Raw genomic sequence first — 27,771 nt, forward strand, 5'->3', positions numbered from 1 at the left:
TAGCTCCTAGGAACTGTATTATTCATCATTATGAGAGAAGGTCACTACCCAGTCAGGTTTCGACCTTTTGATCATCAGTAATAGTGATCGGAGCTTGCTCCACCCTTTCAATGAGTTGCCTCAGCTTGCACCTTAATGGATCAGGTGCTGCACTATCCAGGTATTTGCTTATGCTTGGAATCGCCGAACTTTATATAGTTTCTATATTCGGCATGAAACTCTATGAGTTTCTTATTCGGCTAAGAAACAATATGGGATATAATATCCCTTAACTTAAATAAGTTCATGTCACCGAATTGAAGCCTTTGGCTCTTCATATAATTAGTATTTTATTAGGACACCTTCTTGGCAATTCTCATAAAAGGGATGTAAGTTCTGTTTGCTACAAACTTGGTATTAACTAGGTCTACCTACTCACTGATGAGACCTCAAAAAATGTCGAAACTGGTCTGGGTAGTGACCTTCTCTCATAATGTTGAACAATAATACAGTTCCTAGGAGCTAAGTTCACATTATTGGTAAATATCAAGAATAGTGATCGGAGCTTGCTCCACCCTTTCAATGAGTTGCCTCAGCTAGCACTACCTTATTATTATTATTATTATTAACATCTGACTGGGGTGCTTAAGGGTCAAAGCTATTTAACTGAGAGAAGACCTCCACATAGCCTTTAACGGAATGTGGAGAACCGACCAGGGCTTCTGACCTAATGTCCAATCCTCACCTTTTCGTGGTGCACCCTGTTGGGTATCTACCTGAATACTGAACGAACGAGGATGGGCTGGCAATTTGGGATTTAGCCGACCAAATTGTATTCTTATTGGCTTAAACCAATATACAAAATGATGGTACAACATGACAAAATTTCATGCCGGCTGGGGCATTGCCCGGTTAAACAAGGCCCCCGGTGTTTTTGCCAGGGAACCAGGGCGAACAGCGAAAAGTCAGCTACTGGAACAAATCTGAAAGCACACCCAACTCATTATCACCAAAGTTAAAGATCAGTACTATCAACATAAGAAGCCTGAATGGCAAAGAAATGGAGCTAGCTGAGGAATTAGATAAGTACCAGATCGACATAATAGGGGTGACTGAAACAAAAAAGACAAAAACTGGTGAGATCTTTCTGAGCAATAAATATAAAATGTTATATTCAGGCAATGACAATCAAGGAAAAGAAGGAGTATTCAACACAAAATACGGGGTGAATCTTCTTGAATGGCAGGCGGTCTCAAGTAGAGTGATGTGGGCAGATATCAGAATGGAGAATTGGACAAGGAGACTTATCTGTGCCCATGGTCCCACAGAAGGTTCTACTAAGGTAGAGGTGGAGGAATTTTTTGATGCTTTAGAGAAAGCATCTGACACAATGAAAAAGGAAAAGTTGTTCCTTGTTAGGGATCTAAATAGCAGAGTCGGAAATGATTGTCAGATATAAAAAAATATTTTGGGAAAATTTGGAGAAAAGGGCAAAGCTAATAATAATGGCAAATACCTGTTGGATTTCTGCTCAGGACATGGACTAGTTATTACTAACACCATGTTGCAACATAAAAATATGCACAAATTCACATGGAGAGAAGAGGCAAGGAATAAGAAAACTCTCATTGACTATGTTATTGTTGATAGTGATGTTTTCTCCCTGGTGCAGGACACCAGAGTGTACAGAGGATTTGAAATTGAAAGTGATCACTATTTAGTCTTGAGCAGGATAAAATTGAATTTCATATTGAAAAGAATAACATGTAAGAAAGTTTTAAAGTGAATAAAAGTTTAACAGCTCTCAGATGTGAATCGTAGACTAAAATACACAAAGATTATTGGGAAAAAAAATGAAAGAGTTTGAGAACAGGAACCAAACCTTGGAGATTCAGTGGCAAACCTTGAAGAAAACTTTGATTGATTCAGCCAGAGAGGCATGTGGTGAGGTTGTCTGCAAGGATAGAAAAATCAGAACTCCATGGTGGACACAGGAAGTTAAAGAGGCAGTGAAGGAAAAGAAGAAAGCATATCAAGAGTTCCTGGCAAATAATCAGCTTGTGCTCTTAGAGAATACAGAGACAAATGTAAGAAAGCTAAACACTGTGTAAAACTAGCTAAACAAAAGTCATGGGAGGACTTTGGCAAGAATATAGAAAATAAATATGAAGAAGGTGGCAAAATATTCTGGAGGTTGTTGAAGAAGCTTAGGAATGGAGGAAAGAGTGCTGTAAAAGGAGTTAGAGATGATAAAGGTGACATGAAAACAGGAGAAAAAGATATCCTTGAAGTATGGAGTAATTACTTTGAAAAGCTGCTAAATGAAACAAGCAGTGATAGCAGTGGTAAAAAGCCATCAAAGGCTTGAAATGTGAAAAGGCAGCAGGAGCAGATGATATTCGACCAGAAATGCTGAAGTATGGAGATATAAAAGTCTTACAGTGGCTGCACTACACAGTTCAGAATGTCTGGACAGAGGGACGAATTCCAGATGATTGGAGTAGAGCTCTTATAGTACCCATATATAAAAAAGGAAATAAAACTGAATGTGAGAATTACAAAGGTATTTCATTAATGAGTGTTCCTGGTAAGATTTATGCAAGTATACTTGAGAAACGGTTGAGAAGGATTGTGGAATAGTAGCTTGGTGAAGAACAAGCTGGATTCAGGTCAAATAGAGGCTGTCTGGATCAGATTTTCAATTTATGACACATAGCTGAGAAATCATGGTAATATAACAAAGATCTGTATTTAAGTTTTGTAGATTTGGAATAGGCATATGACAAGGTGCCAATAGAGAAGCTATTTAAAACGCTACAGTTATATGGTATCAATGGTCGGGCATTATATCAAGCAATACTTAGTCTTTATTTGGATTGTAAGTCAGCAGTTAGAATTGAAGGACGTACAGGAAGGTGATTTAATGTTAAATCTGGTGTGAGACAAGGATGTACATTATCCCCTCTGTTATTCATTATCTATATGGATCACATTATGAAGGAAAGTGGTATTAAACATGATATCAAATTGGATATGTTAATGTATGATCTTTGCTTTATGCAGACGATGTTATACTTCTAAATAAATCCACTACAAGTTTGCAAGATTCCCTTACTAAATTGAATAACTGTTGTAATAGATATGGTATGAAGGTCAGCAATAAAAAGACAAAGACAATGAAAATAGATAGAATCATTGAAAATATCAACTGTGTTGTGAATGGAGAACCTGTAAAACAAGTAAAACATTTCAGCTACTTAAGCACGATTTTTAGTGAAGATGGTAAATTAAATATGGAAATAGACAACAGAAACAACAAAGCTGGTATGGTTGGAAGTCAATTGAATAAATTCATATGGAATAAGAGAGAAATTAGTCAGAACACTAAATTAGCTTATACAAGACAGTGTTCAAACCTGTTTTAACTTATGGATCTGCAGTCAGAAGTAAAACACTATAAGAGACCACAGATATGAGAGTCCTGAGAAAAATTAGAGACGTGAACAGATGGCATCAATGGCAATATCATATTAAAAACGAGGATATTAGGAAAGAATTACTAGACATTGTCAGCATCCAGGAATGCATTAGCAGAGCTAATCTCAGGTGGTCACTTAAACTGAATGGGCGAGGAAAGATTAGCAAAGCAAGTGTTCTCTGCCAAGTTGACAGGAAAATGACCCAGAGGAAGACCAAGATATAGGTGTATTGATACGGTACAAATTGCCTTAGACAATAGAAATATAAGATCTGATAATGTTGGAATCTTGACAAGTAACAGACTGATTTGGAGGAAAATTGTAAATAGGAAGTTAGTAATGATGTAAATTTTTCATGTAGTACTATCATATCCTGGTATACCCTTTGAGGGTACATGTCAGGAATTTGATGATGATGATGACATCTGGCCACCATGGAGTCAGAGACTCGTTGTGGGAGGTACATACTATTGCACACATTGCTATTCTAACCATGCCTTAAGATGATTCAGTGTGTCTACATTCACAACATACTCAGGCAATGCATTCCACTCGCCAACCAATCTCCATGCAAAGAACCTACTCCCCATTCCTCTGCTCACACCCTCTTTATACAGGTTCCAGTGATGTACTCTTGTTCTCCTCCACCTCTCCTATTTTATGAAAAATCTCTTCCATGTCAACATAATAACAATCCCTGACTAGCTTGCATCTCAGTCGTATCTCACCTCTTCCTCCTATTCATGAGGCTTTGCAATTTACATTCTCTCAATCTGTCCTTGTACTCCACATTCCAAACATCACTAACAACCTTTGTAGCATGTAAGATATTACCATTAAAAAAGTGAATATGAAGCTAATGTAATTATGCATACTTTTCCTCACTTCTGTTCATTATACAGTTTCTATTTCATTTAATTTTAGGTTTAATAAAGGTAGTATTCACAGCTTACAACAAAGTAGAAGATTTTCTAAAACCTGAACAGTTTGTTATTCCTCTTCAAAAGACTCAAGATATCTTTCTGGAAAACACAACAAGGGTGGTCAATTCCAGAGTAATTGCTGTGTCATTGGGCAGGCGGGACATAGTTAGACTTACTCAGCCTGCAGTTGTCACTCTTAAACATCTAAGGGTAAGTACGAACCATATTTCTTCTGACAATTTTTTTTTTCTGACCTCCATGGAGTCACAAGACTCATTGTGGGAAGTCAACACAAAGTTAATTGTACCATTCCTTAAGCTCGTCTACTGTACACACATTCACCTTCCTCTAATGGAAATGCATTTCATGATTCTATCATTCTCCATGCAAAAAACTTACTTCTTACTCTTTTACTCAACCCTTTCTTTTGCAACTGCCAGGGATAGCCCCTTGTCTTTATGTCCTCTCCTCATTCTACAGTATGAAAAATCCTCTGTGTTAACACGATTATAATCTTTATAATCTTTCAATATCTTAAATGTCTTAATCATATCCCAACTTTCTCTTCTATCTACCAAACTCTGCAGTCTTCATATCCTCAGTCTGTCCTCATAACCAACATTGAATAGTCCTGATATCATTTTTGTTATCCATCTCTGTATCTTCTCCAAGGTTACTTCATCCCCTTCAAATCCCATTGATTAGACCTGAGCACAGAATTCCAGATGTAGTCTGATCAAAGCTTCATACAATGGGACTAGCACACTTTTATCTATCATGGTCTTCTCAACATTGCCACAATTCTCTGAGATGTCTTCACAATATTTGCAATATGCCCTTGGAACTTCAAATCTCTATCCACAATCACCCCCAAGATTCTTTGCTTGCTCCATTTCTTCCAGTATAACTACCAAGTGAGTATCGAGCATTTCATTTGTGGATCCCAAATTTTAAAATCTTACATTTAGTTGTAGTAAACTGATATCCCCATTCGTTTGTCCACCTTTCAGGATATTCAAATCCTCTTGAAGAGCCAAAACATCAGCACTAGCTAGTACTAATAACCCTCCCAAGTTTCACATCATCTGCAAACAACTGAATATCACTCAGTAGTCCTGTGACAATATTATTGACAGCAATGGTCCAAGTACTGAATCCTGTGGAACTCCACTTATAACCTTCGTACTTCCTGATACTGCTCCCCAACATACAACTTTCTGATATTTATCAGAGACCCAATCACCAATCCAGTCCACTAACCTGATATCCAAATGTATATGATGTAATTAAAAATAACTAGTCACAGTATGTGCTTTACCATCATCCATTACTCTATTGTAAAAGGTTACTAGATTACTAAAGGAAGAGCACACTTTAACAAATCCATGCAAGTCTGCATAAATAATATTGCTCTCGCCTACCAAATTCTGTATATATGAACTCTTACTAATTTCTCCAAAATCTTGATAACTACAGAAGATATACAAACAGGCCTATAGTTTGATACTTCCATTCTACTGCTCCTTATGCAATGGTACGATGTTGTCTTCTTTCCACTCTCCAAGAACCTGTCCCATTGCAAGGCTTTCATTAAACAGCCAAGCTGATGACACAGTCAGTTCCATGGCACACGCCCATAAAAAAACATTAAATTCCATCTAGGTCATCTGCCTTATTATCATTTAGCATGCTCAGTATTCGGAATACATCCTCTTCATTCACTGCACCACTTATTATCCTTCTAGGAATAAAGTCTGCTGAACCAGGATAAAGCATCTAATAAAGGGATCATTAAATAGCTCAACTATATCATCTGCATTGGCCTGAGTCCCATTTCCATCGAGCAGGGTAATCTGTCCACTAAGATTTTGGCTCCTACTTGCCACATAACAAAAAACTTCCTGGGATTCTCCTTGGGTTGCAGTGTCAGTCTCCTCTCATATTCTAATTTTTCTCTCCTGACAATACTAGTTACTTTCCTAGCTTGAACATTATATTCCTCATGCATCTATTCTCCACCTTTCTCTTTATATACTTTTCATAATCTCCTTTTCTTCTGCAATTCCCCTGTTATTCCTTTTGTCATCCATTTGACTCCAAATTGCTTTATCTTCTTGACTCGAGGTATACAATCTGTGATTGCTGTCAAAATTTTTTTCTTAAATATCTCCCATGCCGGTAACGCACTCAGGATTTAATCTTGGGTGGGGGCCGAGTTGAGTAGATGATTTGAGAATACACCACACATCGCATACGACCTATGACTGAGCATCTGCAGTGATCGCTAATTCATACGTAGTATAGAAATAGAAGACACGACACAATATAAATAAAAAAAATTAAAAAATTTTAATTAGGAAAAGATTTTTCGAAAATTTTCTAGTTTTTTTTTTCCTTTTTCTTTGGGAGCCCCCCCTCTGGGTGCGCCACTGTTCCATGCGCTAATGACTCCTCTTCCTTCAAATTCTTTCATCAACTGTAATGCTGCAAGCCAGTTTCTAAGTCTCCGATAGTCATCTTCCTTATAATTCCACATTATTTTTTTCTGTTTTGATGCCTCCACATGCCTATTTATCCTCCATGTCAGGACCAAATGTCGGCCTCTCACCAACAGGGGGAAAGTGTGACATCTCAGTCACAATCAGATCCTCTGATGCTATAATTAGTTCCAAATCTCTTGGATTCATGTTCCCTCCACGACATGATGACTAAGACAGTTGTCCCTCAAGAAATCCAAAAATTCACTTCCCTTATTGCTGCATGCTGTCTTCATTGCCCAGTTTATATCACTATAGTCAGAGTCCTCCATAATGATCACTTGCTTTGCACTTACCAAACTAATTTCCCTAAACATTTCTTGATCATCACCAGTCATATCTCCTAGCCTGTAGCAACATCCCACTAAATATCTTGTCACATAAACATGTATCTTACACCATATATTCTCAAAGCCATTAGTGTTATTTCCACTATGATTTTCTGTCCTGAGAGGGCACAATTTATCTCTTATTATGAGTAACACCCCATCACCAGATTAATCTTCCCTATCCAGCTGATATGCTATACCCTTTGACTTCTATCCCTGTTAGAACATCCTCTGCTGTTAACTAAATTTCACTGATACCTTTGGAGAGGCCGAGTCAATCAATGCCACAAACTCATTCCTTTTATTTCTAATTCTCCCAGCATTTGTATACAGAAAAACCAGTGTATTTGCCTATCCTTGTAGCCATTATTACTCCCCTCTTACTTCACCTGGTTCTGTAATATAGTGTACATCCTTTCATTTCACAACCCACTTGATATCTCCCACATGCTGCCATCCCTGCTACATTCCACCTCTGTAGTTCTTGTTTCTGTGTCCCAATCAGTGGCTCACCTAGAGGGGAGGGGCCTGTCCCCCTCCAAAGAAAAAGGAAAAAAAACACTAGAAAATTTTCTAAAAAACTTTTCCTAATTAAAATTCATTTTTTTTTATTTATGTCGTGTCGTGTCTTCTATTTCTATACTACTTATGAATTAGCGATCAATGCAGATGCTCAGTCATAGATTGTATGCAATGTGTAGTGTGTATTCTCAAATCGTCTACTCAACTCAGCCCCCCCCCCCCAAGATTAAATCCTTAGTGCGCTACTGGTCCCAATGCAATAATTTCCCCAGAAAACAGCTGTCTCTCCATATGGCTATGCAATCTGCATTCAAATTTAATCCATCTCTTGCATATAGCTCTCTTCTATCCTCAAATATACTTCATGCATCCACATATTCCAGACCTCTTTTCATACACATTCTTGCTATCATCTCATTCATTATTACCACTGTTATGGTCCACTCTCCATTATTATACTGGGACGAGATGCTCACTTTCTTTCTTCGGATACATTTTCTGCTGCACTGTCTCTAACAACAACCTCAAATAATGTGGTACACGATTCACGCTACCTCTCAGGTCATTCGCCCCCCCCCCCACTTGTACTATCATCTCCTCAACATTTTTACCCCACTTCACTGCCAGTGCCACACTCTCTATCATTCCATGAGGCAAGCACTCCTCTGACACTCTACTCTGCACACACACACCAAAGCATCAAATTTCCATATGTAGAAGCAACAAAATCATCAACTATGCTACAAATAATTATTATTATTATTATTATTATTCAGACCTCCATGAAGTCAAAAGACTCATTGTAAGAGGTCCTTCCTAGGAAACACAAAGTCTATCATACCACTCCTTGAACTCATTGACTATTCTTGCTCTCACCACTCTATCAGGAAATGCATTTCATGGATCCACCACCCTCCACGCAAAGAAACCACAATCCTCACTCCTCTTGCTCACAGCTTCCTTTCGTACTTTCCAGGGATGGCCCCTTGTCATTGCTCCTTCCCACTTCTCCACCAAGTGAAAGAACTTCCAAGTATCCACCTTATAACTGCCTCTCAACAGTTTAAAAGTCTCAATCATATCACCTCTCCTTCTTCTATCTACCAAACTCTAATCCCCTCATCCAAGAGTCCAAATTCTCTCATCCGATCCTCATAACTAACATTGTACAGTCCTGAAACCATCTTCGTTATCTGCCTCTGTTCCCTTTCTACAGTTAATTTATCCCCCACTTCAAATCCTGGGGACCAAATTTGAGAACAATGGTCTAAGTGTGGTCTGATCAGGGTCTTATACAACGGAATAATAACTCTTTTATCTTCAGGTCAGCATTCTTCTCATTATTGCAGCAATCCTCTGTTTTACCCTCACCACCTTTGAAATATGTCCCCTGAATTTCAGGTTTCTATTAATTATCAACCCTAGATCTCTTGTCTCCCCTACTTCCTCCAGTATGGCTCCTCTAATAGAGTATGCAGCATCCCATTGATGTGTCCCAAACCTCAAGACCTTACATTTTGCTGCATTAAACCTATACCCATTCATTTGCCCTTCTGTCTAGTTTATTAGTTTATTCAAATCCTCTTTCAGAGCTGCTACATCTGCGCTATTACTAATAACTCTTCCCAGCTACTCATCATCTACAAACAACTGAATATCCCCCTGCCATCAAATTGACAATGTCATTAATATAAAGACTAAACAATAAGATTCCAGTACTGAGTGCTGTGGAACCCCACTTGTAACCTTCTGCCTCCTTCATACTGTCCCACCATACACCACTCTCTGATACCTATCAGATAGCCAATCCTGAATCCAGCTGGCTAACCCGACATCTAAACCCACGTGCTACAACGTAAATATCAGCTTATCATGTGACACCCTGTCAAATGTCTTTGCAAAATCCAAAAAAATGGCAGTATATGCCTTTCCCTCATTAACTGCTCTTGTCACTTTATTATAAAAGGCAATCATATTATTAAAGCAAGAGCACCACTTTACAAATCCATGTTAATCTCACAGATAACATTATCCTCATCTGCCCAACACTGCATGTGGTCTCTCACTAACTTCTCCAAGATCTTAACAACTGCTAATGAAACACAAAGTGACCTATAGTTAACCTCTCTACCAGCCGTGGTGGATGAAATAGCGAGACCAAATTGCACTTCTTATCCATGTTATTCAATAGGTGCTAAATCTATAGATGTGCAGCTAAATCATATCCAGATTTTGCTGGACGTCTATAGATGTCATAGCCAGTTGGGGTGTTAAAACATCCAGTCTGCTACTTCCATTATGCGATGGCACTATCTTACCTTCCTTTCATTCCTTGGGTACCTTTCCTGTAGCCAGACTTTTATTGAAAAGCCAGGTCAACAGAGCTGTCAGTTCTTTAGCACATTGTCTCAAAACCCGTGGTGAAATACCATCCAGTCCCACAGCTTTACTGACATCCAGGGTACTCAGTATTTGAAACACACTCTCCTCGAAACCTCGAACCTTTCATATTCCTCTAGTATTAAAACTTACTTCTCCAGCATGAAATACTCAAATAAAATGTTCACTGAACCACTTCACCTATGTCCTCTGCATCAGTCACTGTATTCCCATTTTTATCCCACAATGTTAACTTTCACAATAATTTCTCCTACTACTCTCCTCATAGCTAAAAAATTCCTGAGGATTTTCTTTGGATTTTAGTACCAGTCTCTTCTCATATTCCAGTTTTGCCTTTCTTACCATATTAGTCACTCTCCTGGCCTAAGACTTATATTCACTTATATTCTTCATGCATCTGCTCTCTACCCTCTCTTTATATCCCTTCCATCACCTCTTTTTCACCTGCAGTTCCTGTTTGATATTCTTTGTCATCCACTTTACACCAAATTGTGTCCTCTTCTTCAATCGTGGAATAAAGCTTACTATTGCTGCCAACAAATATTCCTTCACAATTTCCCACGCACTAATGATATCTCGGATATCCATGGAACTGGCCCTGTTGATATCTAAGACTATTATAATCACATGCCTTTTAATTCCACATATAATTCCTTCTCTTTGATACTCTTGCATGCCTATTCATCTTCCAAGTCAAAACCACATGATCACTCTCTCCAACTAGGGGCAGAGATGCCATCTCAGTTATAATCAGCTCTTCTGATGCTATGACCAAATCCAAAACTCTTGAACCTCTTGTTCCCTCTATTCCATGTTGCCTAAGACATCTGTTCCCCCAAGAATTACAGAAATTCCATTCCCTTATTACTATATGCATTTTCCTCTTCCCAACTTATAATGCTGTAGTTAAAATCTCCCATAACAGTCATTCTTCTTGCACTTGCCAAGCTCAATTGCCTAAACATCTCCTGCTCCCCACCCTCTGTGCTTCTTGGCCTGTAGCAACATCTCACTAAATATCCTGTCTTTCCCACCTCTACCTCATTTCATATGCTTTCAAAACCATAAGTGTGTGACTGCCTTCCAAAGCTCCCCACTCTTAGATCTTCTCCACCACTACATTTTCCCTTCCTATCCTGCCAAAAAATGCTGTACCCTGCTACTTCTATTCCCATTATTATATCATCTTCCATCAACCACATCTCGGAGATCCCGATAATCTTTGGCCAGGCTGATGCTATCAATGCTACCAATTCATCTCCTTTATTCCAGATACTCCTGGCATTGGTATGAAGCATAAAAATGTCACTGCTTCTATACCTATCATTATCTCCTCCAGACTCCACTGGATTCAGTATTACTTGATGTTGTTCCCCTTCCCCCCATGCACCCATTTCCACAAGAGGCCCCCCCCTGCTATCATCCACCCTGGGAATTCTAGTTTCCCTGCATTGATGCACCCACTTGTTCAGGAAACAGCAATCTCTCCAGATGCCTACATCCTTCCTCATTCAAATGCAAGCAGTCTCTTCCATACAGCTCTTTTCTGTCCTCAAATGCCCTCCAAGCATCCACATATTCCAATCCTCTCTTCTGACACATTCTGGCTATTATGCTATTCATTATTTCTGCTCTTCTGCTCAGCTCATCATAAATGAGATGGATAGGAGGGTAGTTAATAGAGAGATATCAGACAATAGTTTATTCAGGAGTAGTCCAAAAGAAGGCCTGTGACTAGTGGTGTACCACAGAGTTCTGTTCTTGGACAGCTACTGTTTAATTTGTTCATTAACGATACAGAAAAGGATCTGAGAAGAACTGTTCAGTTATTTGCCGATAATGCAAAGCCAGGTAGAGCAACAGTTAATATAGCTGATATCAAATTTTTGCAGGATAGATTGATAGACTGGGCAAAGAAGAATGGATGTCAGTTTAATGTGGCAAAGTGTAAGGTTATGCATTTTGGGATGAAAAGATTGGCGGCAGTTTACTGGATTGGTGGAACTGTGCTCCAGGAAATTGATGAGGCACGAGATTTAGGAGTGTTGGTGGATAAGGAATTGAAATTTAGGGGACACATTGCAAAAGTGGCCAAATCAACTCATCAAATCACTTGGTTGCTGAAGAATATGTTGACATGCAGAGACAAGCAGGTTATTGTTCCTCTGTATCGAGCCTTGATAAGACCCCATCTTGACTACTGTGCCCAGATTTGGTCACGTAGGTTTCTTCTTGATGGAGAGGGGGTGTAGAGGATCCAGAGGCGAGTGACCAAGATGATAGCAGGTCTGTGGAATGAATCTTATGAGAACAGGTTGAGGATTTGTGGGTTGCAAAAATTGGTTGATAGGCAGAGGAGGGGAGATATGATTGAGACATTCAAATTACTGAAGGGTTTCTATAAAATTAATTCAGAAGATATTTTTGAGAACAGGGCTGGTTGTGGGAGGACTAGGGGACATCCATGGAAACTGGGCAAAAGTGTGGTTAGTAAAGGTGTTAGAGCTGGGTTCTTTACTTTTAGAGTAGTGAATGAGTGGAATGCGCTCCCTGAGTCTGTGGTGGATGCTGTGACAGTGAATGAGTTTAAGGCGAGGTACGATAGATACTGTATGAATGTCGAATAGTTGTGATGAATATGATTTGGGGCCTCCCTCGATGAGTCTGATGACTCCTGGAGTTGCCCGTAATAATAGTAATAGTAATATCAACTTTATCATCTCTGATTCCTTTTCCAATACTCTTTTCTCCATTCTGAAGCTTTTTCAACAGCCTCCAGAACATTTTGTTAACATTGTGATTTTTATCATATATATTCGAATACGACAATAGGGAGTTGAGAAGAAGAGCAGAGATAATGAATAGCAAGATTTCTGAGTTGTGTAAGCAAACAAGCTTTAGTTTGTGAATCTATGGAGTGAATTTGAAGGAAAAACTGTAATGGTTTAAAGTTGATGGCTTACATTTGAATGGGTTTGGTGTTGGACATTTATTATTATTATTATTATTATTATTACCCAAGACCTCATGGAGTCAAAGACTCATTTGGGAGGTCCTTTTATCACACATACATCTCATCATACCATGTCTTAAACACACTCAAACTCCTTGCAGACACCACACTCTCAGGCGAGGTGTTCCAATCATTCACAACTCTGCACGAAAAAAACCTGCCTCTCACTCCCCTACTCACACCCTCTTTATACAGTTTCCAGGGATGACCTCTGGTTCTTCTCTGATCTCCCACTATTCTCTGTAGAATTTCTCCACCACTGATCTTATAACAACCCCTTACCAACTTGTAGGTCTCTATCATATCTCCCCTCTTCCTTCTCTCCACCAGACTCTGCAAATTACATCTTCTCAATCTTTCCTCATAGTCGACATTCCAGAGGTCAGAAACTACCTTAGTCAGTCACCTTTGGACCCTTTCCAGCACCTCTTCATCCTTCTGAAAACACAGTGACCAAATCTGGCACAATAGTCCATGTGTGGCCTAATCAAAGCCTTATACAATGGAACAAGAATTTAGAAAGGCTATTGTTTACTGAAAAGGCATAGAATCAAGAAGTTCATGTAGCTAATGATCAGAGAGTACTGGTGAAGCAGGATAACACAGCCAAATGGGTTATATGACAGTAGGAAGATGGATTCAAGGTTGAAGATGTGGTTGCGGTAGGACAAGGTGATGAAATTTATAAAGGTGAGGGTGAGATTGGTATGAATGGCTATTAGAATCAAAATCAGGGAAAAAGAAAGGTGTAGTATAGTGGCTAGAGTAGACGATGGTGGTGCTGGTAGAATGGCCTCAAAGACAAAGGGTTTGATATTTGCATATAAATGTAAGGAGTATTCGAAATAAGAGAGCTGAGTTTGCTGCATATGATTGAATCAGTAAGCCCAAAGATAATCAATATAAATGAAACTTGGTTGTCTGAGGATAATGTGATATCTGGAATAGAAATGAAAGGATATTTCAATTTTTCAGAAGGATCGGAAGAATTAAAAAAGGAGGGAGAGTATTGTTAATGATTGCATATAAATTGTGTTCAAAAAGTGTGGAAGTTCATAGTACATGTGCAGATTTTGAATATGTTTGATGTGAAGTTGAAATTAACAGGCTGGTATATCTGATAGGATGCTGTTATAGGTCAGCGAATGTAGAGAATACTGATTGTGAAATGTTTAGGCAAACTGGTTGGACATGTAAAAAGAAGGTGAACCTGATGGAAGACTTTAATTACAGGAATACAGAATGGAAGGAGGAGAGAGTGTACAAGAACCAGGAGAGTGAGTTTGTTGAATTTCTGGGGGATAGATATCTTAAGTAGCATGTGACTGGGGCAACTAGAAGTTTTTGTGTTTTTGATTTGGTGATAACTTCACAAGATGTAATTGATAATGAGGTATTAACATTGCTGCTAGTTGGTGAGAGTGATCATGAGGTATTAACATTGCTGCTAGTTGGTGAGAGTGATCATGAGGTACTTGTTTTGGAAGTGGTGAAACAATAAAAGATTACTGCCATAAAATTATATGTGTGGAATTATAAGGTGGGTGATTACAGAAAGCTATGTACTCAATTAGCATCAATGCATTGGCTAGGTGTGTGTGCTGTGCATAAAAGATGTTGACAGTGTATAGAAATTCATAAGGCATTATATGAAACAAGCAATGTATAACTGTATACCAAGGGTTAAGCAAGTAAATAGAGTAGGAGTGAAATGAATGAACAGTGAAATCATGCAAGCTGTGTTGGAAAAGAAAATATTATGCAGGAAGTAGAAGACAGTTAGTGGCTATCAGTTGAATGAATGATAAGTATAAAGTGCATGCCAGGAAGGTGACAAGCATGGTTCAGAAAGAAAAAGTGTAGCATGAGAGGAGATTGACTCATCAGGCCAAGGTTAATTCAAGGGAATTCTTCTGCTATATAGCAAGCAAGAGGAAGAATAATTATGACAGGTTGACACTGGTGGATAATCAGGGCAACATAGTGACCATTGCAAAGTATAGAGTGGAATTATTGAATGAGTACTTTATCATACTCGACATAGTGCTCTGCAATATGTCGAAGGGAGACAAGTATTAGGAGAATTGGAATTGAAAGAACCAGAGTTGTATCAGGTGTTGATTGAATTAGATGTTAATAAGGCTATGGAAATGGATAACATATCACAACATACTTTTAAGGAATGTACACTACAGTTAGCTATGCCATTGACCTGCTTATTTAATCAGTCTAGCAGTGGGTAAGGTTCTTTAAGAAGTGGAAAGAAGGCAAAATTATCACTCCACAAGCATGGAGATACTATTTTGCAATTATAGACCAGTCCAATTTCCAATTATAGACCAGTCTGCATAACTGCAGTTGTGGTCAAGGTGTTGGAGAGATTGGTTAGGAAGAGAATATAAGTTTGGGTTGATGGATATAGGATTCTTTATCACGGTCAGCATGGATTTGTAAAGGGTAGTTCCTGCTTTAGCAATTTACTTGCATTTTATTAGGGTAACAAGTATGTTAGATAAGGGAGAATCATATACAGTAATATTCTTGAACTTTGTAAAAGCATTTGATAGATTATCACAGGATAAGTTGGTGTACAAGTGGAGGATGGGAATGGATAGTATATTGTTTTGAAGGATTGGTGATTGGCTCCTTGAATGATACTAGCAAGTTGTATATGATGGAGCAGTTCTCAAAAAAGGAGGGTAACTTCTGGTTTGCCCCAGGTTACCCTCCTTTTTAAATGATGTATCATGTGGACTGATTTTGGATCATCAGTTGTTTGCCAACAATGCAAAGTTAGGGAGAATTATAAGTAGCACTGCTGATATTAATACCCTTAATAAAGATTTGACTAAACTTTTTGGCTTGGACAAAGGAGTGAGGTTGTAGTTTAAATAATTGCTAGGTTTTGCATTTCGGAATGCAGAAATATAAGGCTGTGTACTATATTGATGGTGCTGTACTGCAAGAAGTAGATGAAATTCAAGATTTGGGTAATGGTTGACAGTAGACTAAAGTTTAGAGGGCATATTGCAAGTGTTGCAAACACTGCACATCGCAGTGCCATTATAATAAGAAGTATTCTAGCATGTATGGATAAGGAGGTTGTTGTGCAACTGTATAAAGCACTATTCAGACCATACTTGTTTTATTGTGCTCAAATTTGATTACCTAGTTTTCAGTGTGATGTGAAAACATTGGAGAGGGTTCCAGAGAAGGGTGACTAAGCTGGCTGTGAAGAGAGGTTGAAGAAATGCAGATTGCAGAGTGTGGTGAATAGGATGAAAAGAGGTAATATGAGATGTTTAAGTTATTATTATTATTATTATTATTAACATTTGACCTCCATGGAGTCAGATGCATCGTGGGAGTTACACATTATTGCACACAATGCTCATCCAACCATGCTTTAAACTGATTCAATGTGTCTACAATCACAACACTCAGGCAATGCATTTCATTCACCGACCATTCTCCATGCAAAGAATGTTCTCCTCATTTCTCTGCTCACATCCTCCTTATACAGCGATGGTCTCTTGATCTGTCTCTCTCTCTCTCCTATTGTTTGAAAAATCTCTTCCATGTCAACCGATAAGAATCCCTGACTAGCTTACATGTCTCAATAATGTATCCCACTTCTTCCTCCTATTCCACTGCATGACAAAACAGCAATTACCATTAAAAAAGTGAATATGAAGCTAATGTAATTATGCACATTACGTAATTATGTAATTATGACCTTCACACAAAAAGTGTTTAAGGTAAGTGATAAATCCAGAGGCATAGCTAGAGGGGGCGGTCTGCCCTGGGCGGCACTTTGAACCTTTTTGAACTTTTGCAGTTAATTCTAAACTACAGTCTTGAGAACTCATTTCCAAATATTGTAATACTACTGCGAATTTTTCTCACAATTGCTGTAGGTGTTGCTAGTTGTGAGAGGAGTTTTTCTAAATAAAATTGATTAAGAATTACCTACATTACTATGAAATAGACTTCGCCAATGTCATCGATGATTTTGCTAACAGAAAAGCAAGAAAAATAACAGTTTAGAATGTTGAAATTAAAGTTTTACTTCAAAAAAAAATAAACATAGCCTTTTAATTTATTTCTCTATACATCGTTTTGACTTTTGTAGTATTTTTGGTGTGTATTGAGCAGGGCAGCAAACTCAGGGACCGCCCGGGGCGGCAAAAGTTCTAGCTACACCACTGGATAAATCTTGTAATATCTAGAGTGAATCTCCACCAAAGAATTTAGGTTTTAAAGAACACTGCTGTAGCTCTGATATTTTTAAATCCAGTTTCCATGATTCTGAAATGTATAATAATTGTAGGTATAAATAAATGAAACTAAATTTTAGTATTAATATTTTCTCCTTCCCATTCAATTATTTCTTTTCACTTCTTTTTCAGGAAGAAAATATTACAAATCCATTATGTGTGTATTGGGACTTTCATTTAAGGTAAATATTTGTTCTTAAAAAGTATGAAATCAGCAATAACAACAACAACAAAAAAATATTGAAATGACAGAAACATTTAAATATTTAATTTTTTTAAATGAATCCCATGCCTGAAATGTAAGCTTATTGTACTGTCTGACCACAGATACGAGACCCCTCGACACTTTTGCACATGACAGAAGGCAAAGAATCCATTCCAATAATAGGGTAATCAGTGATGAGTGTTTATTATTATACATCAGAAAATTAACGTTTCTTTTATGAAAATTCTAGTTTTTAGAGTGGAAACTATATTGCTTGTACAACAGTTGAAAAATTTTACATATTATTATTATTATTATTATTATTCAGGCCTCAATGGAGTGAAAAGACTCATCGTGGGAAGTCCTTCCTAAGAACATAAAGTCTGTCAAGACTCATTGAGGGGAGGCCCCACCTAAGAAACACAAAGTCTATCATACCACTCCTTAAAGGCAATGCATTCCACAGTTCAACCACCCTCCATGCAAAGAAACCACTCCTCACCCTCTTGCTAACAGTTTCCTTTCGTAACTTCCAGGGATGGCCTCTTGTCATCACTCCTATAAAGTACACGATTTCATGTGTTGGTGACAAATTTATACATCGCCTTTTCCTTTCTCCCCTTCAACATGAATCAACACTTCTTGGCACTGTGTCAGCCAGGGTTCTCGCATGTGTGGTCGGACAGTACTGTATTGTGTGTGTGATGGTAGTGGGAGTGAAAAGTTGAAAACGGTTGAAATTCGTAAACTTCACTCAAGTATGCAGCATTTTTTAAGCAACTTCAGGCCTTCAGTAAGCAGGGTGATGGTCTCTCATATGTTATCCATAGGTTAAATAATGTATAATATCTTCATGCTGAATTTTTTTAATACATATATATTCATGACTTCATTTTTTAATTTCTTATTTTGACTATTTTGTTTGATAATGAGAGTTTCAGTCTTTTATTATCTGCGTTAATTAAATTAAACTACTTTTTTTTGAGCCAATAAACTCTTCAACAAACTTTCAGCATAGATTATAAACACTATAACAGTAAATGCAGAACGTGTTAGATGGTTTACTTAACATACTTAGAGGAATGTGTTAACAGCAAATGTTTTTGCATTTGGTAGAAATTTGTAGTTTGTAAAAATATTCAGTTTTATATTATTATTATTTTTATCATTATTATTATTATTATTATTCAGGCCTCCATGGAGTCAAAAGACTCATTGTGGGAGGTCCTTCCTAGGAAACACAAAGTCTATCATACCACTCCTTAAATTCATTGACCGTTCTCGCTCTCACCACTCTATCAGGCAGTGCATTCCATGGTTCAACCACCTTCCATGCAAAGAAACTACTCCTCACCCTCTTGCTCACAGTTTCCTTGTGTAACTTCCAGGGATGGCCCCTTGTCATCACTCCTACCTGCTGTTCAACCAAGCGAAAGAACTCTCCCGTGTCAGCCCTGTAACCACCTCTCAACGGTTTAAAAGTCTCAATCATATCACCTCTCATTCTTCTATCCACCAAACTCTGCAGTCCACATTCCCTCAGCCAATCCTCATAACTAACATTGTACAGTCCTGAAACCATCTTTGTTATCTGCCTTTGTATCCTTTCCACAGTTAATTTATCCCCTTCAAATCCTGGGGACCAAATCTGAGATCAATAATCAAAGTGTGATCTGATCAGGGTCTTATACAACAGAATGAAACTCCTTTATCTCTGCAGGTCAGCATCCTTCCCATTATTGCAGCAATCCTCTGTGTTACCTTCACCACCTTTGTAATATGTCCCTGAATTTTTAGGTTTCTATTAATTATCAACCCTAGATCTCTTGTCTCACCTACTTCTTCCAGTATACCTCCTCTAATAGAGTATGCAGCATACCATGGATGTGTCCCAAACCTCAAGACCTTACATTTTGCTGCAGTAAACCGACACTCCCATTAATATGCCCATCTGTCTAGCTTATTCAAATCCTCTTGCAGGGCTTCCACATCTGCACTATTACTAATAACCCTTCCAGCTTCACATCATCTGCAAACAACTGAATAATCCCCTGCAATCCACTGACAATGTCATTGATATAAAGGTTAAACAATATAGGTTTCAGAACTGAGTCCTGTTGGACCCCACTTGTAACCCCTGACTCCTTGAAATTGTCCCACCATACACAACTTACTGATACCTTTCAGACAGCCAATTCTGAATCCAGTTGAAAGTTTATTTTTCAATTGGTTAGAGTATAATAAATTTAGTTTAATCCTTTATCCAAGTGTGAGAAAACAAAGTTTGTGCCTGAAAGTATCTTCAGGACTGGGATAAGGTGGTACAACACCAGGGCACTCCTTGCAAAGGTGGAGCAAGCTACCAACACTCCTATCTCAGTATCTCCCATAATGCAAAACACATCTCCTTGCGGATATGTCTAATATGTCTAATGGGATAAGGTCGTACCACCTTACCCCAGTCCTGAAGTACCACCTTACCCCAGTCCTGAAGATACTTTCAGGCACAAACTTTGTTTGCTCACTTGGATAAAGGATTAAACTAAATTTATTATACTCTAACCAAGTGAAAAATAAACTTTCAACATCTTTCTCTAAATCCAGAGTAATTTATAAAAAAGGGTGGCACACCATTTGGCAACTCCTATAGGTAGAGATGACCTACTAATGCTTCTGCCTGGTATTTCCACTTGGGCCTGGCACCCACTGAAGAGACCTCAATAAATGTTGAAACTAGTCTGGGTTGTGGCCCTTCCCTTAATGCATAACATTAGACATATCCGCAAGGAGATGTGTTTTGCATTATGGGAGATACTGAGATAGGAGTGTTGGTAGCTTGCTCCACCTTTGCAAGGAGTGCCCTGTTGTCACCTTACCCCAGTCCTGAAGATACTTTCAGGCGCAAACTTTGTTTGCTCACACTTGGATAAAGGATTAAACTAAATTTATTATATTCTAAATCCAGTTGACCAACCTGACATCCAAACCCATGTGCTGGAACTTAAATATCAGCTTATCATGTGGCACCCTGTCACTGTCAAATGGTGCCACATGATAAGATGATCATGCCTTCGCTAAATCCAAGAAAATGGCAGCATATGCCTTTTTCTCATCTACTGCTCTTGTAACTTTATTATGAAAGGCTAGCATATTACTAAAACAAGAGCACCATTTCACAAATCCGTGTTGACTCTAACAGATAACATTACCCTCTTCTGTCCAATGCTGTATATGGTCCTTAACTAATTTCTCCAAGATCTTAACAACTACTGATGACACACAAACTGGCCTATAATTAGACACTTCCAGTCTACTAATCATCCTTATGCAATGCCACTATCTTACTTACTTCCATTCCCTGGGCACCTTTCCCGTACCCAGACTTTCATTGAAAAGCCAGGTCAACGGAGCTGTCAGTTCTTTAGCACATTCTCTTAAAACTCATGGTGAAATACCATCCAGTCCCAGCTTTACTGATATCCAGAGTACTCGGTATTTGGAACACGCTCTCCTCCTGCACCTCCAAACCTCGAACCTGTCCAATCCCTCTAGTATTAAAATTTACTCCTCCAGGATGAAATACCCTAATAAAGTGTTTATTGAACAATTTCACTATGTCCTCTGCATCAGTAACTCTATTCCCATTTTATTCTACAATGCCATTCTTCCACAATCATTTCTCCTCCTACTGGCCACATAGCTAAAAAATTCCCTAGGATTTTCTTTGGATCTTAGGGCCAATCTCCAGTTTCGTATTCCTTACTATACTAGTCACTCTCCTGGCCTTTGTCTTATATTCTTCATCCATCTGCTCTTCACCTGTCTCCTTATATCTCTTCCAGAGCCTCTTTTTCACGTTCAGTTCCTGTTTAATATTGTTTGTCATCCACTTTACACCAAATTGTGTCCTGTTCTTCACTTCTGGAATACAGCTAACTATTGCTGCTAACAAATATTCCTTCACAATTTCCCAAACACTAATGATATCCTGGCCTTCCAATTCTACCCTCCATGGAACTTCCCCTAGTTGATACCTAAGACTATTATAATCACCTACCTTATAATTCCATATACATTCCCTTTTCTTTGATAGTCCTGCATGTCTATTCATCCTTCAAGTCTAAACCAGATGGTCACCTTCTCCAACTAGTTTGAGAGATGTCATCTCACTTATTATCAGCTCTACTGAAGCTATGACCAAATCCAAAACTCTTGATCCTCTTGTTCCCTTTATTACATGCTGCCTAACACATTTGTCCCTCAAGAATTCTAGAAATTCCATTCCCTTATTGCTACATGCACCTTCTCCACAATTTATACTGCTGTAGTTAAAATCTCCCATAACAATCATTCTTCTCACGAAACTCTTGTAGTTTCTCTATTCGGCTTTGAAAATAATGTTGGATTCAATATCCACTTAATTTGAATAATTCTTCTTGCACCTGCCAAGCTCAACTGTCTAAGCATCTCCTGGTTCCCACCATCTGTGCTCCTTGGTTTGTAGCAACATCCCACTAAATATCCTGTCTTGCCCACCTCTACCTCACACCATATGCTTTCAAAATTATTAGTGTCACTGCCTTCCAAAGCCTCCACTCTTAGTGAACATGTTGTCACTTATCATAAGCAGTACTCCACCACCACACTTTCCATTCCTATCCTTCCAAAAAATGCTGTACCCTACTACTTCTATTCCTGTTATTATATCCTCTTCTGTCAACCACATTTCAGTGAAATAATCTTTGGCCAGTCTGATGCTCTCAGCATCACCAGTTCCTCTCCTTTATTCCGGATACTCCTGGTATTCCATCCATCCATCCATTTACTCGTCTGTCCAAGGATGGGTTGAGTCCCCCTCCTAATGAGGGGTTTACTGGCATATTAATGCAACCCGCTCGCCACTCCTCTGCCGCATCCTGTAATGGCGGTATTCTTGACTGTAATCCATGTGTGTTCACAGGACTGGTTTGCCTGCTTGTGGGATGAAAAACCCCAGATAAACTAGGGGAAAAAACCCCGCTTCCCACGCCCAAGACTGGCTAACTTGGCTATGGCTGAGGAAGATCCTTGACCTCCTCACGTTGTTGATGAGAATCGAACCTAGGACACTCCTTCCCCAGACATATGGTTGCGAAGCGCAAAGCTACTAGGCTAACCGCACGGACCCTGGTAATATAAAGCATAAAAATGCCACTGTTTCTATACCCAGTATTATCCCCTCTAGACTCCACTGGGCTCAGCGTTACCTGATGTCATCTCTCTTCTACCAAGTACCCATTCCCACAAGATGCCACCCCTTGCTACCTTGGGCATTCTAGTTTCCCTGCATTGACACATCGTCTCATTCAGAACAACAATCTCTCCAGATGCCTACACTCTCACATACAATTCCCCTGTCCTTAAATGCCCTCCAAGCATTTAAGGACCTCTCTTCTGACACATTCTAGCTATTATGTTATTCGATGTTACTGCTCTTCTGCTCAGCTCGTCACTATCATACCTAGGCAACACGCACACTATCTTTCCTCTCTGCATCTTCTTTCGTACAACCTCGAGCAAGAATCTCATATCTCTCGCTGCCTAATTTACATTACCTCTCAAGTCATTTGTTCCTACCATCACAATCATCTCGTCCACCCTTTCACCCCTCTTAATTGCCATAGCCACACTTGTTATCGTTCCTCCAGGCAAACACCCCTTACGCATCCTGTCTTGCACACCAAGGATCATTGAGTCCCCATACATTACACCTCTTACCACCCTGTTTCTAGATTGCTCACATGCATCCCTCACTCTCTCTCTCCCCTCTAACACTTTCTCTCTGTGTCCCCCTACTTACCTGCCTTCCTGACATCACTCTATCCCTGGTTCCAGTGCTCCCTCACATTCTTCTCATTCCCTCTCTTCCACTATTCCTATTCTCTCATCTTCTATCATTCCCATATCTCTCTCTCTCATTCCCTCTCTTCCACTTATCCTGTTCTCTCCTCTTCTATCATTCCCATAACTCTCTCATTCCCTCTCTTCTACTGTTCCTATTCTCTCCTCTTCTATCATTCCCATAACTCTCTCATTCCCTCTCTTCTCTTCTACTGTTTCTATTCTCTCCTCTTCAATCATTCCCATAACTCTCTTCTCTGTGTATTTCAAAAATGTGTAAATGCTTTCATCTGTGAGGGCATTACTTATATTATGACTGGAATGTAATGATTGCCATAATTAATGACCACACAAATAGTAAAACCCTAAGCCGGTGAAAGGTAATCTGTGCCATCAGAAAATAATCAACATAATCAACAGATTATGTAAATTATTTTCCATATACGGAGGCTGTCAATAAGTTATAAGACTATATTTATACAGAAAACAGATTACCTTTAATCGTCATCATTTACATGGTCTTTTTCAAAGTAACTACCGTGAGACGCGATGCATTTGTCCCAACATTGCGTCCACTTCTTAAACACTTGTGAAAGTCCGTTTTTTGAGAGTTCTTTCAAAACCGCCCTCTGCAGCTTTTACACATGCTTTGTTGCTTTCGAAATGGCAGCCTCTTAGTGGTTTCTTGAGCTGAGAAAACAGCCAGAAATCGCACGGTGCGAGATCAGGACTGTATGGAGGGTGTGGTAGGATATCTATGTTGTTCTTCTGCAAAACGTCCACTATACAACCAGCAATATGTGGCCTTGCATTATCGTTGTGTAATAAGAAGCCATTCTTCAGCAATGGATGCTTCCTTTTGACGTGCTGTACCATTGTCCGTAAAACATCTGCATAGTATGAGCCATTTACAGTATTCCCGGGTTCTACAGCATGTTGGTAAACAATGCCTTCATAGTCAAAAAACATTATGGTCATAACTTTACCAGCCGATTTTATAGTTTTTGCTTTCTTGGGAGTAGGCGAAGACGGATGCTTCCATTCACTGCTTTGTTGTTTCATTGTAGGGTCATAGTGATACAACCAAGCTTCATCTGCTGTAATGATGCGTTTTAAGAAGTTGTTGCCTTCTTGTTCCAGTCTTTCTTTCCATTCTGTGCACACATCCACTCGATGCTGCATTTGCTCCAGTGTCAAGAGTTTGGGAATCCATCGGGCGCAAACACGTTTCGATCCCAAATGTTCAGCCATGATTGAGTGAACACTTCCCACAGAAATATTCAGGACAACATGCAGCTGGCATACTGTAATTCTGCAATCCTCCTTGATGATAATCGCTGCTGTGATGGATGTTGAAGGTCTTCCCTCACGTTCAAGATCTTCCACATTTTGCCTTCCTTAAAAGTTTTATGCCAGCGAAAAACACTTGCCCTCAATATTGCTTCATCGTGGAAAGCTTCGCATATATCATGTTAAAAGTGTCTGATGCCGATTTTTGCAAATGCACACAAAATTTAATCGCATAACGCTGTTCCAAGGACGCTTCCATTTCGATGACTGGTCGCGGCTCGTAGGCACGCCGAAACAAGCTTGCGTTTAGTAACATGACACTCTGGCACATCAGCCTGTATATGCCATCTGTCAACCTCTTTTGTTAATACAGACAGCAACATTTCTTTATTCCACAGAAATTAATATTGTGATGAGTGGTTTCGCGACAGTAAAATTAATCTTATTACTTATTGAACAGCCCTCGTATATATATATATATATATATAGGGAAAAGTGTGTGTGTGTACCCACATATACATATATACATTCAGTGTATGTGTGTGTGTGTATCTTAATTACAGGTCATAAAGATAGAGATTAACAGATTTTTAAAGCAGTTGATATACTTTATAGTGCATTGAATCCAAAATCCATATGATAAGCAGTAAAAAAAAAATGATTCAGTACATAATGAAGCAAAAGCTTATTTTTTTAATTTAAATTACTGTTAATGAAATAATTACTAACTGAAATTTATGCTAAAGTGAAAATTGGAACATACCCGAAATTTGGAGGTAAGGATGATGCTAACATTAAGTACTGAGTTTGACAGTGCCACAAACATAGAGATTAGAAATAATGTGGAAGATATGGAACAAATAAATAAGATAAAATGGTGAGATTGAAACATAAAAACATGAAAAGAATAAAAGGACTAAAATACAATAATTAAAATCATCAATTTGAAAAAGAAAGAACTGAAAGCCTGTAGTTTTATTTTGTATGATGATGATACAATATCTATGAGCCCCTTTTATGGGGAGGTATTGCACCATCTCAATCTCCCCATTCTTTTTTATCTGGGAGCAGGACTGGCAGAGCTGATGAATCAGGCCTATGGCTGGGTCTTAAGTATTCCTGACTAATCCGTGTGTGTTCACAGGGCCAGTTTGCCTGTTCTAGGGGACAAAAAAAAACTTGAGTTTCTGGGTGAAAAAACTCCCTACCTTCATACGAGACCAGCTAACTCACCTTTCATTGAAAGAGACCAGATAACTGTTCCTCACATCACAGACAGGAATTGAGCCCATGTCTTTCTGACCAAAGGGCTTCATCTATACTGACTGAGCTGCAGAGGCTCTAACCTGTAGTAATACATGACAAACCAACAGTATGACAGCGTGCTGGTCATTTTAGAGAAATTGTCATCAGATAACAGAGGGTGAAAACCTGCTGTGAGCTCACCATATTGTTAATGATATAAAGATGTTAAGTGGAATTGGTTTGAAAACACTAAAGAGTAGTTATTTTTACTGAAATAAGAGCCAACAGGCTTCACTTCGGCAAAGTAAAATTATTCAAAATTAAGTGGATATTGAATACCACATTATTTCTTAGCCAAATAAGAAACTCAAAGATAGGAAATCTAATCTAAGAGTTTCATGCCGAATATAGAAAACTATATAAAGATCGACGAGTCCAAGCGTAAGCCAACACCTGGTATTGCAATGCTAGGGTGACTCATAGTAAAGGTGGAGTAAGCTCCAATCTCCCCATTTGTACTACTACCTAATGTAGTACAATTTCTCTCATAATGTAGAACAGTAATACATCTCCTAGGAGCTGTGTTTTACACTATGGGAAAATACTAAGAACAGTGATCAGAGCTTACTCCACCTTTACTACGAGTCGCCCTAGCATTGCACTACCAGGTGTTGGCTTATGCTTGGACTCGCCGATCTTTATATAGTTTTCTATATTCAGCATGAAACTCTTAGATTAGATTTCCTATCTTTGAGTTTCTTATTCAGCTAAGAAATAATGTGGTATTCAATATCCACTTAATTTTGAATAACTTAAGAGTAGTTTATTTCATTTAGCTACCATGAGAACAAGATTAGATAGGGCTTTTTTTACATTTATTACATTTCTTTTTGAGTAACAGTTCAGTTTTTGAGTCAGTTCTTTATGAGTAACATATATTTTCGTTTTTTTCCAACAAGTGACCTTGATGGATGGATCCCTTGTATCCTTGGTAAAGTTGGTTTTATTCATATACAAATAGTGAGGTTTGAAAGATTAGAAGCAAATGAGCAGTGTGTGTGTGTGTGTGTGTGTGTGTGTGTGTGTACAGTCATACCGCAAAGTTATGCGGTAGGTAGGACCAACAAAAATTGCGTAAGTCGAATTCGCATAACTCGGGGAATAATTTTGCATGTAATTTATATATACAAAAATTCAAAATATTAGTTAATTGGGACCAAAGGTTTACAAAAACACCTATATTTTTTAAGAAATATAATCATAATTGTAGTTTTTCGTACATAAAAAATAAGAAAGTTATTTCGATGTCGATGGTTTCATAAAATATAATAGATTCGTCTGAAAGCATAATGTCTTTTCTTGTCACGCAAAATTTTTTCATAGCAAGCTAATGATTTTTTTATATATGTGATTCCGAAAATACACAAAACAAAATGTGCCCCTTCGACCAATCGTGGAAGGAATTGACAGTCCCAATTACCACTTAGCCAAGAAATTAGCGGCAACACTCAAGGAGTTGGTAGGTCATTTCCCCTCCTACATAAAAAACACACAACACTTTATAAACAAAATTAAAAACATAACATTCAACAAAGATGACTTATTAGTCAGTTTCGACGTTTCTGCCCTTTTCACTAATGTCCCCATCAATGACACAATTCTTCTACTACAGAACAAATTTTCACCCGACAT

At 38.5% G+C, this 27,771-nt stretch overlaps 1 protein-coding gene across 4 annotated transcripts in view; it reads left to right on the forward strand.

Annotated features, from left to right (window-relative positions):
* LOC150095436 (latrophilin Cirl-like) overlaps positions 1-27,771 on the forward strand; it is a 343,806-nt gene that overhangs the window by 191,165 nt on the left and 124,870 nt on the right. For all 4 annotated transcript variants that reach the window (XM_090409783.1, XM_090409782.1, XM_090409784.1 and 1 more), the window contains 2 exons: positions 4,383-4,591; positions 17,592-17,641. In XM_090409783.1, the coding sequence (XP_090265909.1) occupies positions 4,383-4,591; positions 17,592-17,641 (259 nt within the window). The remainder of the gene's footprint in view (positions 1-4,382; positions 4,592-17,591; positions 17,642-27,771) is intronic.

The sequence above is a fragment of the Typopeltis vanoorti genome, chromosome 20 (assembly GCF_054136105.1).
Source record: "Typopeltis vanoorti isolate ZY-2024b chromosome 20, IOZ_Tvanoo_1.0, whole genome shotgun sequence".
Lineage (NCBI taxonomy): Eukaryota > Metazoa > Arthropoda > Arachnida > Uropygi > Thelyphonidae > Typopeltis > Typopeltis vanoorti.